General features: G+C 45.6%; 1 protein-coding gene across 1 annotated transcript in view; it reads right to left on the bottom strand.

The window, feature by feature from the left end:
- Nucleotides 1-17,985, bottom strand: part of CNTN5 (contactin 5) — a 923,854-nt gene that overhangs the window by 15,013 nt on the left and 890,856 nt on the right. Inside the window, exon 23 of the mRNA XM_006027993.1 lies at nucleotides 18-204. Within this exon, the coding sequence (XP_006028055.1) occupies nucleotides 18-204 (187 nt within the window). The remainder of the gene's footprint in view (nucleotides 1-17; nucleotides 205-17,985) is intronic.

Raw genomic sequence — 17,985 nt, forward strand, 5'->3', positions numbered from 1 at the left:
AAGTCCGGGTCACTTACGGGATTTCTTGGTGGCAGCATGCACAGTTGTGCTAGGTGGTCCATATCCAGCAGCATTATAGGCCCTGACTGTTAGGTGGTATAATGTGTTTCCTTCTAATCCCGTCAGAATGATGGATGATTCATTTCCCTCAGTTTTGACTTTTTCTGCTGCTTCTTCCTGCTCCATATCTCTCCAGTATGCAACCTGCCAAGAAGTGACCATGTAGAAGATTAATTTCAGCATTTGTGCAGCTTCCTCTGTATGTGTTTTCACTTGTTTTTGTGGAAATCCTTCTTGTTGTCTAATTAACAGCTCCTTTTAAACAAGTGGGAATTGTAACATTAGCTCACACTCCAGTGGTGCTCATCAGAGTTCCCTCAGATGGCTATAGTCAAAATGTCACATTACTACTTAAAGCATCATTGAAATGCAATGCATCACATTCTGCCAGCATGAGATGTTGTGACTAGCAAGACAGAACAGCAGAGAATAAGTACTGACAGGAAGTCAAAAGTATTTCAAAGAACTCAAGGAGAGCTCACCTCTCGCAGGTCATGAGAAACATTTACCATTCAATCTGGAAAGCTTTGACTGAATCATTTGGGGAAATGGCATGAACACTATTTTCTTTCTGGCTCTGCATAATGCAGAGCCACGAGATCTCTGTCAATGTAATGAATAAGATATGACAGAAAACCTAAGGAAATCTTGTAGTGGGTTTATTCTACGGGAATACATTGCTGGGGGAGAGAAGAGAGAGAAGGGGGTTCAGTTTTAGTTACTCAGATAGGAACAGGTTTCTGTCAAATGTAATTTAGAAGGAATATCTCTTCCCTTCCTTTCCATGTACAGAAGACAAAGTGACCTTTGGTGGTTACCAGTCCATGACTGCTGGTACCTGCACTGTACTTGTCATGTCCCCTTAGAGACTGTGCTCCTGGGACAAGAAATCTGGGTCCTTCTATAAGCAGGGCCCAGATATTTACAAACTGTCACAGAAGAAAATTAAGAGTTTCTCCTGTAGATCTATCTACCTGCAGACTTCAGTGAGGCTGTATCATTTTCCATGGCTCAGCTCTCCCCCTGAACAGGAGTCACTGAAGTGCTATTCAAATGGCTTATATTCAGCTTGCTTTGATTCCTGCACAGAACACTTGCAACTTGACCTTTTCCCTGAGGTTGGTTATTTCAGAATAGGTTACTGATATTTACCTAGATACAGTTTCCTCTGAGAAAAGAAAGGTGACATTATACTCCTGAGAAAGTACCCAAGAAAACAGTGAATCAAAGAAATCAAGAGATTCATATGAAACATAAAATCATTCTTTGGGTCTATGCTGCTTTCTAGGTTTGGACTAAGGATACCATCTGAAAAATAACAGAAGGAATGGACACAATATTGCAATTTTAAATCAGGTATTCAATTCAGGTAAATAATCATAACTCTGTTAACATGGATCAATGATCCCCTCTGATCTGCTAACAATAACATTCCTTACATCTACGTGGGTGTGTTTATTTTCTTTGTTCTTTATAGTTTCATAGTTGGTAGGGTCGGAAGGGACCTAATCAGATCATCAAGTCTGAGCCCCTGCCATGGGCAGGAAAGAGGACTCGGGTCAAACAACCCCGGGCTAGGTGATTATCTAGCCTCCTCTTCAAGACCCCCAGGGTAGGAGCGAGCACCGCTTCCCTAGGAAGTTGGTTCTAGCTCCTGGCCACCCTGACTGTGAAGTAGCGCCTCCTGATATCTAGCCTGAATCTACTCTCCGTCAACTTATGACCATTATTCCTTGTTACTCCTGGTAGTGCTCAGGGGAACAGGGACTCTCCCATTGCCTGTTGGTCCCCCTTGGCCAGTTGGTAGAAAGCCACCAGATCTCCTGTCAGCCTTCTCTTGTAGGCTGAACAGGTTCAGGTCCCTTAGCCTCTCCTTGTAGGGCCTGCCCTGCTGCCCCCTGATCATGCGAGTGGCCCTCCTCTGGACCCTCTTCATGTTGTCCACATCCCTCCTGAAGTGTGGCACCCAGAACTGGACACAATACTCCAACTGTGGCCTGACCAGTGTCACATAGTGGGGGAGGATCACCTCCTTGGACCTGCTCGTGATGCATCTGTGGATGCACGACAAGGTGCGGTTAGCCTTCCTGACCATGTCCCCACATTGGCGGCCCATGTTCATCTTGGAATCAATAATGACTCCAAGATCCTTTTCTGGCTCTCTGCTGGCAAGAAGGGAGTTTCCTAGCCTGTAGGTAAGATGCTGGTTCTTCCTCCCCAGGTGCAGTACCTTGCACTTGTCCATATTGAATCCCATCCTATTCTCATCCACCCACCCCTGTAACCTGTCCAGATCTAGTTGTAGCCTGTCGCTCCCTTCTAGCGTGCTCACTTCTCCCCACATCTTAGTGTCATCCATGAATTTGAACAAGGTGCTTTTCACCCCCTTGTCCAAGTCGCTGATGATGATGTTGAAGTTGCTGATGATGATGCAGGTGTGAGGATTGAGCCCTGGGGAACCCCACTGCCCACATCCCTCCAGGTCAAAAATGACCCATCTACCACCACTCTCTGGGTGCGGCCCTCCAGCCAGTTTGCAACCCATCTGTACTTTAATATACTTAGTGTCATGATCAAATTCCCTAAGTCTTCACCACTGGCTTTACCTCTTCAGGTAAACTATCAGCATAGGCAGCACCCCTAATTGTGATCAAAACCTGTTATCAAGATCAACCTGTTCATCATTCATTACTCCCATGATGTGGACAAAAAAAAAATCCCGGAAAGCCCATCGAAGGAAGGCAGTGGCTGATCAGGAAGGAAAGATAATCTGTAGCTATTCATCCACTCTCTGGCCTTGAATTTCCCTTATGTGTTTTTGCACAAGCATATGGCACAAAATGCCTCTGCTCTAAAGAATGTACAATCTAAACAGACAGAAGTAACAGAGGGTGTGAGAGGAACAGAGGGGAAAAAACGACTAGTACAGGGTTACACAGCACACCTGTGGCAGAGCTGTGGATGGAGCCCAGCTGGTGAAATGCTGGACTCGCTCAAGTCAATGGAAGAACTCCCTGGATACCAAAGGGAACTCACAGGTCCCATTCCGGTGCCCTATCCACTATTGCCATTCTTTAAGGAATGCTATTCCTTGCTATTCTTTAAGGAATGCTATTCCATGCTATTCTTTAAGGAATTAAGAAATGTTAATTTAGGAATGAACTGACAATAAATGTGATTGTAAAACTCTAGTAGATTGAAGAATTCAGATGGGATGGCTTTTTCCTACTCACTTTGCTCTAACTCTGCACAGGTGCTAAGACCCCAGGCAGAGGAGATTTAAGCCCAAAATTTGTCTGGTGACTAGGAGAATAGAAAGAGCCACATGCTATTGATTTTTGACATTAGACCACAGTAAAGAGAAAAGGGTACTTGAAAACCAGTGAGCATGGCAGGGAGTTAGGAAGAAAACTTGACAATTTTAGGATTCATAATTTCTTAGGAAATGGCTCTCTGAAATGTTTATGAGGGGCTGTCAGCCAGGGGTGGGTTAACACATAGGCAAACTAAGTGAAGAAGGGGCCCAGTTGTGCTTATTTTACATATTATAACTATTGAGTGAAACAAAATAATATCAACATATAGTATTAAGTACAGGCAAGTTTGTTTGCCTAGGACCCACTAAAGAGTTAATACAGCCTTGTTGTTAGCAGTGGTCTCAAGTTGACTCCATAGCTCAAAACCAGCTCCAATGTTAGGTAGGTAAGTAGCTCCTGCATAGCTAACTTTAGTGTGTCATTTATAATAATGTAATTTTTATACATTATTAAATTCACTCACATGGATTTTAGATCCAACTCCTTCCTAGGAAGCTATGGGAATCTATGTAAGCTGAAAAAAATTAAGAAGGAAATGGTCCATCCTCCCTCTTGGCTCAGTGACCTATGGTCAGGTCACTTGCCTAGGAAGCAGGAGATCCAGGTTGTAGGCCCCAGATAAGCACAGTCCGAGTGTGTGCATCTCTCACTTCCCTGGAAAATGCTGGGCCACTGGCTGGCAGGGCTAAAAGCACTGTCTACCCCTTTTGTTGAACCTAGACTACTACCCTAAAGGAGAGGGGGGCCTAATTCCTGGGCAGTTGTGTAATGAGATGTATGCAAACAGGGCGCCAGGTTTGGGTACTGACTTAGAGGAGGTACCAGATTGGTGCTCCCTAGGGAGTTCATGCTGTGTAACAGCAGCAGTCACAGGGTGCAGCAGCTCTGCAATACTGCTGTAACAGCAACAGTAACAGTCAGGGTGGGCAGACTGTCAGGTGTCAGGTGGCAGCAACTGGGCACTGCGAGTCCCAAGGACAAGTAAGAGTTCCTTCTTCTCCTTCCACTTGGTGCCCTCACCTTACACCTGTGCTCTGACAGGGCTTTCTCCAATGTGCAGTCCTTGCTAGTTATGCCTCTGCTTCTGGCCCCAGGGATTTTGCATTTAACAGACACCAGAAAAATTGGATATACAGCAGTAGAATAGTTTCTGTCCTGTTGGGGACAGAAGCAAAAACTCAGCCCCCCTTCCTTCCAGGAGAGGACAGGAAGCTGTGTCCAACTCCATCTTGATGGCCTCTTTGGAGATTGCAAGCATATGACCCTTGATTCAAGAAAAAGGTCAGCCATACATAGACTCTCTCACAGCTCTGTTTTGTTCAACCTTCCCTAGAATGTATACAGAACAGCATCAGAAGGTATAGATAGCACAGGCAGGACCCTAGGATAAGGGGAAACACAGTGAAATGTACCTACTACATAAAAACAAAATAGCAGAAGACCAAAGCATGAATGGGCAATGATTCCAGTCTAGTTTCAAATGCACTTCACAGTCCCTTGAGTTGCTCCCTGTTAAAAATTTTCTTTCTGCCAGGTGAGTTTCCACTTTCATTTTAATATAGGGTTTATGTCTTCTTGCTTTTTCTTTTTATACACACATCAATCTGTCTAATAGCTTTTCTTCTTCAGAGGACAAACTTTTTTTTTGAAAGAGACTCAAACAGATTGCTGATTAAGATAAGTGGCTGGGATTAGTCTGAACAGTGGTTAAACACTGCAGACATTAAAAAAATGTATATAGTTTTAAATAGCAAGGGCTTTTCTAGCTATGTTTTATCTGGACCTTTTATGTAGCCTCATATTACCCTGAATAAAATATATGTACTGTGCTTGGAATAGGGTTTGGCTGAGGACGATATATATATTCTTACTAAAGAAAGAGTTTCTTATTTGTTCTTTTAACTGACTTTATCTGGGGCTGAGGGTTGGATACTTTACAAAAAATATTATATCCCCAAACAAGAAATTTGTGTTTTTGCTCATTTTAATGTGGTAGCATAATTAATTCTCCAATACAGAGAGTATTTTCCTCACAACTATTTGACTGGAGGTTGAGTGAAACAATTTTAAGGCAGGAGGAGGTGGAGGTCTGGGTGGAGGCAGTCAGGGCTAGGCTGTGCTCCCCACTGTGGGGCATGGGGTCCGGATGTGCAAGGGGCGTGGCTTGCCGTGGCGGTGGGGCATGGCTTGCGATTGTGCAGGGGGGCATGGTGTGCAGCCGCAGGGAACCCTGAGGGGAGTGGATGGGGGCGGGGGTGGCACTCACTAGCTGCAGCATGTGGCAGCAGGGCAGGAAGCATCCCCATGCATCCACTCCCCACACAGCACCCTGCAGCCACATGCCACATACCCACCTATGACCCGTGTCCCCCCATGCAGCTGTGCGCTGTGGACCCACTGGCTGAGGGCAGCGGGGCATGTGGGGGAGTGGGGCACATGGCCACAGAGTACAGTGCAGGGACAGGGCATGTTGGGCACAGGCAGTGCCTGCTGCTTGTAACATGCAACCGTGGAGCAGGATGTGTCCCCCATGCTTGTTTCCTGCATGGCACACTGTGGCCCCATGCCAAGCCCCCGTGCAGGGAGCTCCCACCAGCTGTGAGCTGTGGGGGGCATGGTGTGTGGCCACAGGGAGGCTTGAGGGTAGCTGGCAGGGGGGTGTGCACAGCCATGGGGTGGGGCGCGCCCCCCTGTCAGCTCCCTGTCACCACCCTGTGGTTGTGCACCATGTCCCCTTGGGGAGTGCCCACTGGCTGCAGGGCCCGCAGGGCACCATGGGGGTTCGCGGTGACAGGTTGCCATGAGGGGAGTGGGCACGGGGGTGCAGGCAGGCAGTGCCTGCCAGCTGCAGCCCCCAGCTGTGGAGTGGGGTGTGTCCCCCATGCCCGCTCCCCATGAGGCTCCTTGCTGCTGCACGCCATACCCCCCCACATGTGCCTTTTGCCACACTACAGGGCCATGCTGCAGGCCATGCAGCCATAGTTGGCAGGCACTCCCCGCGCCATGGCCGCTCCCCATGCCATGCTCCCCCCCCTTCCATTGTGCACCCTGTGCCACACCCCAGGGCCACGCTGCATGCCACACAGCTGCAGATGGCAGATGCTTCCCATGCCGTGACCATTCCCTGTGCCATGCACCCCACCCCCCGCTGTGCATCCATGCACCACATTCCCCCAGGCACCCTGTGCCACACCCCAGGCCAAGCCCCATGCTGCATGGCCACAGCCAGCAGGCACTCTCCTCACTGTGGCTGCTCCCCATGCCATGCCCCATGGCCATGCCTCCCCCCTTGCATGCCACACCCTTTGTGTGTTCTGCACCAGACCCTGGGGCCGGTCCCCATGCCACAGCCAGTGGGGGTAGGGGGCACTCCCCGCATCATGCCCTGTGGCCATGAGACACCCCCCACATGCAGCATCATGCCATGCCTCCCTGCACACCCTGTACCACACCCCAGGGCCACAAGCCATGCCACACAGCCATCAAGCACTCTCTGTGCCATGGCTGCTCCCCATGCCACACCCCACAGCCATGCGCTACCTCACCCCTGTGCAGCTTTGTGCCATGCCCCCTCCCACGCAGAGTGGTGGGGAGGGGGGGTGGAGTGGGGCTGGACCCATAGTGATGGGGGCAGCAAGGCACAACCCAGAGGAGTGGTGGGAGGTACAGGGGGAGCAGGGCAGGACCCAGAGCAGCAACAGGAGGGTGGGGGAGCAGGGCAAGACCTGAAGTGGCAGCAGGGGGTGGTCTCCATCCCTGGCCCACCTGTCATTCATGATGGGCATTTTGCTAGTTATTATTATAAAAAGTTTTGGATGTTTTAATTTGCTTTCTGTTTTTTAACCTTTTAGATGCAGTTAGAGCATATTCTCCATCTTTGTTACTTCAGCTATGACGGCTATCATTTTTATTTTTACTGAAGACTTGGACAAAGGGGTAACATGCACCCTGCTCAAATTTGCAGATGACACTAAGATGTGGGGAGAAGTGGGCATGCTAGAAGGAAGGAATAGGCTGCAATCAGATCTGGACAGGCTACAGGGGTGGGCAGAAGAGAACAGGATAGGGTTCAACACTGACAAGTGCAGGGTACTGTACCTGGGGAGGAAGAACCAGCAGCATACCTACAGGCTGGGGAACTCCCTTCTCATCAGTGCAGAGGCAGAGAAGGATCTTGGCATCATTATTGAGGCCAATATGAACATGGGCCGACAGTGTGGGGACGTGGTCAGGAAGGCTAACCATACCTTGTCATGCATCCACAGATGTATCTCAAGCAGGTCCAAGGAGGTGATCCTCCCCCTCTATGCGGCACTGGTCAGGCCGCAGTTGGAGTACTGCATCCAGTTCTGGGTGCTGCACTTCAGGAGGGATGTGGACAACATGGAGAGGGTGCAGAGGAGGGCCACTCGCATGATCAGGGGGCAGCAGGGCAGGCCCTACGAGGAGAGGCTAAGGGACCTGAACCTGTTCAGCCTCCACAAGAGAAGGCTGAGGGGGGATCTAGTGGCCATTTACAAACTAGTCAGAGGGGACCAGCAGGCATTGGGGGAGTCCCTGTTCCCCCAAGCACTACCAGAAGTGACAAGAAATAACGGTCACAAGCTGGTAGAGGGTAGATTCAGACTAGACATCAGGAGGTGCTACTTCACTGTCAGGGCGGCTAGGTTCTGGAACCAACTTCCAAGAGAAGTGGTGCTGGCTCCTACCCTGGGGGTTTTTTAAAGGAGGCTAGATGAACACCTGTCCGGAGTCATTTGACCTCAGTACTCTTTCCTGCCAGGGGGTCGGCCTTGATGATCTGCTCAGGTCCCTTCCGACCTTACCAACTATGAAACTATGAAAATGTTGGTGGAATTTGGCATGATTCTGGGGGATAGGATTTTCATGGAAAAACCCCTAATATCCTGGGAGTTGGTAGGACTATGAGTGTTTTTGATGGTGTACTCTCCTGGTCATCTCAAAGATGATTCTAAACATTAATGCAGAGCATAGAAATGGAATTTATTTTATTAAAATGAGTCAGCTGCAAATATTCCAAGTGACAGTTCCTTTTGCAAAGTTTTAAACAGTCTGACTAAAAACTTCCTTCCTTTTCTTTATAGCATTTATTGCAATCCCATGTACCCAACAGTGAAAACCAGGAGGTCAGAGCTTGCTATTTCTAATGTTAAAAAACAAGCAGAAAAACCACACATTTTAAAAAATAACATTTGTTTAGGCCTTCATTATGCATGATAAATAAGCAAAACTGGGCACAAATACAATCACTGTCATAAATATGTAAAGAGTTCATAAACCAGAACGCCTGCCATCCAGATGTTGCATAGAAAAACCACTTAAATCCTGGAGAAGGAGAATTTCAGTGGTTAAAATGTGTTAAGGCCACAATGATAGTTCTGGAGAACTCATGAAAAGTGGCTGCATCTTTTATCTGCTGGAGCTACCAGCGTGACTACTGATCAGACACAGCAAGAGAGAAAACTAGTGGATGCTGAGAAAAGGATGTTCAATCTCAGTTCTTTGCCCCAACAAAAAAAGCAATTACTGACTGAAAGGAAGAAAATAAATAATACTATTCACACTATTCAGGACTTTTTCGCACTAAGTTCTTGAAAGAAGCTTGCCAAAAAATAAGTAATACATTAGTGTAGGACAAAACCTTCTATTTTAACTTGACCTTGAGGGACATAAGGCAATATGGTATATTTTCTTCCTTATTTAAAGTATGCTTATTTGTGCATCCCTTTTTTGGTTCAGTAAACTTTGAAACTTTGAATCAGCAAAGTTTCAGCTACATGTGTAGCAGAGATTGAAAAGGAAGGGGACACTGTACAGACTTTTCTCTGGGTTTTTAAGGTCTGATTCAACCTCCAAGGCTGTGGTTACTAAACCAGAGCTCACAGGATTTTTAAGTAGGGTCACAAATAAAAAAGCCAAGCTTACACCAGAATTCAGGTCATGAGACCAGAAGTGGGCTTATGAGCCTAAAAACATAGGGAAAACTTGAAAGGGAGTTGCACTGGATTCTTATGCTGCACAAAAAATGTAGACTTTTGCAAATTATATGAATATTATTGAGACCCCTGATAGACATTAAAAGAGCAATGGAATCTGATATGGGATTCTGACAGTCATTATTTCTGCCATGTTATATGTGCACGATAAGAGGCATGATTGCGGGATCTTTACATCAGATCCCATTGCACCATATTGCTGGTACAGGAGAAGCCTGATGCTACCTTTCCCCTGCTCTGGCAAGTAGCAAACTTGGTTCTCAGCCAAGGCAGCACACCATACACTTCTGCAGCTGGGAGCCCTAGGCAGCTGATCAGAGCTCCCAACTGTCGGTTTACTCCTGCAGCTGGGAGCAGAGATCAGTTGACCAGAGCTCCCCACCATTACAGTGCATGGTTGCACTCCTCCTGCTGGTGCACATGAGAATTTGAACTGGCCACACGTTCAGTTAAAGGTGTGATAGGAACCACCCACAAAGTTTTTACACATACTTTGTGTAAGAACTTTGCGGCTTATTCCTCATTTTATTGGACCATTAATGGACAGAATGTGTGGTCAGGTCACTACTTACCCAGTTAATCATGTCTTAAGTATAACATCTGTCAGGAGCCTGTGAGTTAAACTGTCTTGACCCCACAGCAATCCAGTTGTGCCTATTGCTCATTTCATTTAATCACTCCTTCCCACAGAGTGAAATATTGGTAGCTGACATTTTGTTAATGAAGGACTAGACCCATTTTTCAGTCTTGCTTTTCTAGCCTGTGATATAAATATATATCACACTCCTCTCCTCTTCCTAAGTTTCCTTAAATTACACAGTCCACTAAATTAAAAGAATAAAAGTACTGCATGATTTTCATGAGACTGCCATGTAGACACAGTCTTCCATTCAGCTGGTTTAAAAATGAAGTAGCTGTCAGTGCAGAGAGAAAACTATAGGCAGATGCTGTTCTATGACAGGAGAAATCAGACCATAAGCAATAGTCATTATGTTCAATAACCCTCTGTGAAAATGGTACTCAGTATTTCCTGTATTAGGTGTTTGGCAAACTAGGCCTAAAATGAGCCTGAAGGCACTAAATCCTTGGGGGAATTCCAGTGACATTGACACAAGAGCTTTCTCACCTATTCTGGGATTTAAATCTCAGTCTTTAAGTTTTCAGAAATGCAAAGAGAAAGTCAACAGCAAAACAATTACTCTTGCCAACTGACAAGACTTTCATTTCCCTCCACCCACAACTGATGAGTGCAAAAGAAATAAACCCTGAGGTTAACGTATACTTTTCTCTAGGTTATAGATTCTAAACCGCAGGTGTTAAACATGAACCATATGGAAAGGAAAACAGGCTCAGCATAAACTTCTTATTAGTTTCACCTGCATATATGGATTTCACTTCTGTCTGAGGTTTTGGGGTTTTTTTCTAAATTACCACCAAAAAAAATCATTTTGGAATAAAGTTACTGTTGCTCACACTGCAATGCTCATTTATTTGCTTGTTTTCTATCATGATTTGAACCACTCTGTGAACATTTATGAACTGTTTTTATTTCTAGAAGAGAGTTGGCATATTTTTAGTAAGGCTCTGGGGCTGCTGACAAATCTAAACTGGAGTCAAAAGTAATGTGTACTTTGGAAGATGTAAATAAGTGTCATTAGCCTTGCATAAAACTTGTGTGGCATAAATGTTAAGGCTGTCTTTCAGAGATGACAATGTGAAATTGGAAAAGTTATTTTGCCTTTCATTATATCTTAGTACAAAGTGCAAACTGGGCTGGAGCTGAAACTGGGTCACTGCTAACTTGTCCATCTCTAATAAAAATTCTGTCATTTTTGTTGACATGAGACCAAATATTCAAACTGAAAAAAAATCTTAATAACACTTCTGCTAAAAGGCCAGGAAATGTGAACACCATATAGGTGGCTGTCACTGCTGTACTGACCATAGGCAGCATACAAATTGACACATGAAAATGTAGTGTCTGCCTGCTATTTTGGGATTTTTGAGACATTTTGAATGGGATACAACAGCACTTTGAACATAAAAGCAACGTTTACCTGCATTTCAAAATTACTTTCTGTCCAGAATTACTTTCAGCTAAAAGTATCCCCATTAAACTAGTCAACTTTGAAAGTATCTGGACATCTAAACATCGTTTGGTTGCTGTTTATAGGTTAAGCCGGTACAATGGTATCATGCTATGTCACACTTTCCAATGTGGGAGGTAAAATAATTACTTTACAATCTTTTGTGAATGAAATAAGTTTTTAATTGGAACAATAGGAATCAACCTGTGGTGGAAGGCAGGCATTTGTAAGTTCCTTTGGTGGACTTAATTTTCTGGCTTTGTTGCCAACGCATGTCCACTCAATACTCCCTCCTATTGCATTCCTGGCAGATGCTGTTGGGAGCTTTCAGTCATGTCAGTCAAATTGAGCCAACAGTTTTTTAAAAAAAAAAAATCCAGCTAATGGTGATTACAATTCAAAAGCACTCTATGCTGGTCTTAGTCTTTTTAATCCCTCCTAAAAAGTGACATCAAAAGAATCAACAATGTTGTCCTTGGACCACATTTTCCCTTAGTCAGCTAGGCAGAAGAGGATAGGAGCAAGTCTCACTTACCTTTACTCACCTACTTGACTCAGCAAAGGATACTCAGATTAAAACTTCTTAGAGAAGGAGGTAAGGAAGAGACAAGGCTACCTGAAACATAGTGTGTGCAAGGAGGTTTTGGAAAGGGGAGCAGAGTTGGAGGAGACTTGGCTCCACCCTCCTCTCCTCAGTCAATCGTACCTCAAGAAAAAGTATTATGCACCTTGATAAGAAGAAAAGAAATCCACTCCTGCCTTACCAGGGCAAGGGGGAGCAGAAAAGGATTTCTCTCTCCATGGACTACCTTTATTTAAATTGAAATCCAGTACATCTTTATTGGTAAAAATAAATCCATTTAAATTAAATCTCTTATTCCAGAGGCCATGTCTGTCAACCTATGCCAAGGACGGGCAATTATTTTGGGTGGAGGGCTGCTTAAAAAGTTTTGGTGAGCTGTTGAGGGCCACATGGGTAGTCCTGCCCCTTGACAGTTGCCCTGCCCCCTGGTTGCCATCTTGGGACTGGAAGTCCCACCCTCTAACCCATGACTTTTGCCACTGGAAGTCCTTCCCCTTGCCCCCTGGAAATACTCCTTTTGGGATGGGGGGTTACCATCTTGGAACCAGAAAAAATAACAAATCATACACTAAAAGTCAAACACCTACTAGAACATATTTTAATTTTATTACAAAAAATATTTTTGTCATGATTTGTGTTTGTGTAGTGTATATAGATGTGACTGCATAGTAACTCAACATAAATTATTAGTTTTGTATATTGTGGGGGGAGGATGTGTGCGTGTGGTATGTGTGTCGTGTGGGGAGTTCATGATGTGTGTGTGTGTGTGTGTGGTATGTGTGCATGGTATGTGTGGTATGGGGAGGTATGTGGGGATGTGTTATATCTGTTTGGTGTACATGGTATGTGTGTGGTATCTGTGGTGCGTGGGGGGTATGTGGGGTGTGTGGTGTATGTAGTGTGTGTGGGATATGTAGTGTGTGTGTGGCGTGTGGTGTGTGGGGGTATGTATGTGTGGTATATTTGATGTGTGTGTGTCTGGTGGATGTGTATAGTGGGGTGTGAGTGTGTGGTAAGATGTGAGGGGGTATGGCTGTGTGGGGGGCATATGGTATATTTGTGGTTGTGTATATGTGGGTGGTTGTGGGGCAGGGTGTGGGTGGGAGGAAGGTTGGGGGTGTGTGGGAAGCCCCCACATTCCCCCCACAGTGCAGCAGCAGGCAGAGTGATCAGGGCACAGGCGCCCGGTGGGGTGTGGCTCCAGCCAGCATTGCATATCGCAGTAAAAGGAGCAGCCTCCACGCAGCTGCCTCTATTGCCGGTGCTCCCTGCCACTCACATACAACCTCTGCACTAGCCTGGCAGGGAGGGAAGCCCCACGTGCTGGAGCCAGGTGTCTTCTCCGCAGGGGCTATGCAGCACCAGAGAGAAGCCTCAGGTGCTGGAGCTAGGTGCTTTCCTTGCAGGGGCTGCGCTGCAGGGGAGGAATCCCCAGATAGGGAAGGCAGCTAGTTCCAGAGCCTGAAGTTTCTCTCTGGTGCTGTGCAGCCCCAGCACGGAAAGCATCTGGCTCCAGCACATGGGGTTTCCCTCTCTGCTCTGTGAGTGCAGGGGATACACACGAGTGGCAGGGAGCACTGGCAATACACGCAGCTGTGTGGAGGCTGTGCCCCAAACTGTGATGTGTGGCATTGGCTATACTCCCCACTCTCCCTCACACCCACATGCTGCCCACCCCATCTCCATGCTGCTGCTGCCCCCTGTTCCCCTGGCTGCGGACTCCAGACTGCCAGCAGCCCCAGCCCCATGCTCTGGGCTCCCTCCCAGCTGTAGCCCTACCCCCGCTGCTTCCTTACCTGCTGCCCGGAGTGAGCAGGAGACTGGGGAAGCAAAGAGGTCCCAGGGGCTGTGGCAGCAGCAGCCCCACAGAGAAGCACGCTGGCCAACCAGGCCCTAGCCATGCAATAGGTTATTGGGGCTACATGTACACATGGGCACCTTGCTCTCACCCTCGTGGGCAGAAGGGCTGGGCGGGGCACAATTTGTTGGGGGACCCCGTAAGCCAGATGAAAGCACTTGGCAGGCCACATTCAGCCTGTGGGCTGATATTTGGCCCACCCCAGTCTACGTGCAATTCATAGTGATATAACAATGAAGGGCCATACGGGAAATGCATTAGTCAAGATTGAGCCTTGCTTAGATGCCAGTTACAGTGCATCTAATAATGTTCACTACATTGTTAGTGCCATGAAGATCTCCAGGAAACAGTAAAAATGTCAGCTAAAGAAAGGGGCTGTGGTCTGGTCCTCCATGGTGGGGGTAGTGCAGGGGGTTGGTAGCTCATCTATGTCAAAAATTTCAATTACAGTCTACAAGAGAAGAAAGCAGCTGGAAACAATGGTGTGAAAGCTTTTGAAGTTGAAACAGGCAATGATGCAGAAACCATAAAGTGAAGATGATGATGTTTATGAGAAAAGGTTATAAATAAAAATTTAAAAATCAAATTAATCTTCCTCAGCGAAGTGCAGGTTCAGCTAGTAAACTTTGATTTCACTTCACACTCAAAGACTGACAAAAAATATTTCCATTGTTAATAATCAAAATTTATGGAAAGGAGATGTACAAGAAATGATGGCTGATGGAGAACCATGCTGGCTGATGGAGAACCATGCAGACTCTAGTTTGGACTGCAACTCCAAGAAACCCCAGGAGACTAGAAACAAAGGAAGAGGAAGTGGAAAAGCCAACAAGGGAACTACTAGTGAGTGGAGCCAGGACTGATGGAAGTTAATTATCATTGTCATTAATAAATTGTCCCCCCACCACATCCCTAATTTTGTACAATCCTGAAAATGTAAATTGATAAAAATTGAAATAAATGCTTTAAAATAAACATTGATATTATCCACCAAAATTATTAGAAAAAAAATTGAATTCTGCCAAGCCTATATATGAAACAGCATTGTATGCATAATAGAAACAGTCAATATACCAATTGATTAATCAAAATGAGATGGATACATACTTTGGGAAACAGCTGCCATCTTTGAGAAAAAAATGTTCATCTGGGAAATAAAATCTGCCTTTAATTATTTTGTTTGAGATGTAACATAAATTTGTAAAGGGTTAGACAAACCTCATAGAACATTTGGAGAATCAATGCAATCAATGGGACAAAGGTATGGATAAAAATAGTAGCCATAATTTATATAGGCTTCAAGGTTTCTGAAAGGGTATTATACAAAAAGCCACATTTATGAGGTTAAAAAGGCAGGGTGCAATGAGTGAGCTATTTCAGATGATAACAGACTAGCCTGGAGATTGAAGACAAAGGTTACTAGTGAGTGGAAATACTTCAGGATGGAGAGGAATACATTTGCAGTGCCCTGTAATCTATAATAGGTATAATTTTGTTCTCTTTATAGAGCAGTTACCTATAATAAAGGGAGTGCAGTAAAGTATTAACTCATAGAATCTATGATTCTACAATTCTTCCATATGTCAGAAAATCACATGCACAGGAACAGGGGCATATTCAACAACAAGGAAGGCTGTGGCTAAAATATAAGCAGCTAAGGTTGACAAGTGGCTTGTGCACTCCAGCATGGAGAAATGTATGGGAAATAGCTGTTCTGCTACTCAGTGCATCTGCAGGTGGCAGATAGTGCAATGACCTTCAGCGAAGGTTAGCTGCAAATAAACAGGAGTAACTCTGATGAATAAGCAGTCATGGATCAAGCAGCAGCAGCACCATCAGGATGTGGTGAGGACAGTGGATGGCAATGTTTTCCCTCCTGAAAAGCCACATATACTGTTTGACAGTGCTGTGGTATGGCAAGTACAGGTCACCATTATAATAAGCCTGCCTAGCCCCCAGCCATAGGTCTAAAAGTCTTAAATGGTGGAGTAGACAGGGAAGATATTAAAATATCAACAGCTATGAAGACAGATGAAGGCTGCAGCAGAATGAGATCCCCAGTTGCCTTGGTCTCCTTGTCACTGGATCAAAATCCTGTCCTGTCAAGAGCCTTGTGAAGCTGACGTGCAGCAGCTTCTTCATGATAAAACAAGTCACGCACAGGCATCTTCTATGAAAACAGCTTTCCCAGCACATTCCTCAAGCCTTTTGGTGACCAGGTAATGGTGACAGAAGCAGGACTGTGAGGTCTGGAGGTTTGGAGCTTCTAGTGACCTCGGGTAAAGGCAGCAGTTACAAGGTTTTCTAGAACTTGGGTGAGACAGGAGTGCAATTTGGCAGCTGTAAATTGTGAATGAGCAGCCCTCTTCAGGATCTGCTCTGCTCACGCCACATGGGGAGGAGGCTAGAAAAGTTGCCCTAAACATAGCCAGTCTAATACAGTATTCTGTATTTCTTACTGACTGGATAACTACATACAGTGGGATCACCTTTAGTGTGGTCAAAAATACCAGTGAAGACACGCCATCATTTTTGGGACCTGGAACATCAAGACCCTCATGAACAACCCTAATAGTGAATACTCAGAGTGCTGCACTGCAATCATGGCCCAAAAACTCAGGTGACACAGCATCAATGGAGCTGCACTGAGTGAGAGCTGGCAAATGGGAGATAGGCAGCTCAAAGAACGTGGAGGTAGATAGACCTTCTTCTGGAAGGGTAAACAGGAAGGAGAATGCCAACTTCATGGAGTTGGTTTTGCCATTAAAAATGAACCCATAAACCAACTCAGTGAGTTCCCTATTAATAAACACCTCATGACTCTGTCTTAAACTGGGAGGGAGCCAATATGCCATGGTCAGCAGTGTCTATGCCCTGACTCTTGATGCTGTGGATGAAACCAAGGAGGAATTCTACGCCAACCTTAAATTCAACACCAAGTCCTTTCTGATGTCCTGGAGGGAGACAGACTTAATCTTTTTGGTGATTTCAATGCCAGAGTCAGAAGAGACTCTAACCTCTGGAACAGAACCATTATCAAAGAAGGAGCAGGAAGGATCAACTCCAATGGCATCCTTCTCTTGACCAAATGCATGGAACATGGACTCACCATCACCAACACCTTCTTCCACCACAAAAACAGGCACAAGACATCAGAGCAACACCCACGATCTAAGCACTGGCACCCAGTTGACTATGTCATTATCCATGCCCCAGGTTGCAAAGATGTCTACATCACCCAAGTGATGCTAGGAGCTGATGATTACTGGACTGATCACCAACTCATCCACTTGGTTATGTCACTCAAACAGTTTCTGAAATGCTGGCTGCAGCAGAAGCAATGCCAATGGAAGATCAATGCTGAAGGTCTCAAGGACCCAATCAAGCAAGACCTCTTCTACCAGTGCCTCAAAGAAAAACTGGTGAATTCCAACCAACAAGAATGGGAACATGTCAGAAGCATGTGTGGTTTCCTCAGGGCCACTGTCATCAGCACCTGTGAGTAGGCGCTTGGATTATCTACTAGGAAACATCAAGACTGGTTTAATGAGAATGACCAGGAGTTCCAACAGTTGATCAATCACAAGCATAATGAAGGCTTTTTGTGCTTGGCAGAATGACACCTAATCCAAGCAAAAGAAACTGAACATCAAACAAGCAAGACAAAGGAGGACCCATGATATGAAGAGCAAATGGTGTGAAGACAAGGCTAAGGAGTTTCAACATCTTACTGACAACCACAATATGCATGGTTTCTTCAGTGCCACCAAAGACATCTATGTTCCAAGTACTCAGGGACCAAGCCCGTTGAGACCTAAGGAGACCTAAGGATGGAGGAGACCTGATCAAGGAAATCAATGCTCATTGGAAGGAACATTTTGAAGACCTTCACAACCAAGACTGTGATGTTGATGAGTTTTCTCAACTCTATCCCACTTCACCCAGTTACAGATGAACTTGGAATCCCTTCAACCCTTGATGAGGTGAGGAAAGCCATCAAGCAGATGAAGAACAACAACACATCTGAAGTGGATAGAATCCCCATGGAAATCTTCAAACAGCA

This window comes from Alligator sinensis, unplaced genomic scaffold (assembly GCF_000455745.1).
Source record: "Alligator sinensis unplaced genomic scaffold, ASM45574v1 scaffold18_2, whole genome shotgun sequence".
Lineage (NCBI taxonomy): Eukaryota > Metazoa > Chordata > Crocodylia > Alligatoridae > Alligator > Alligator sinensis.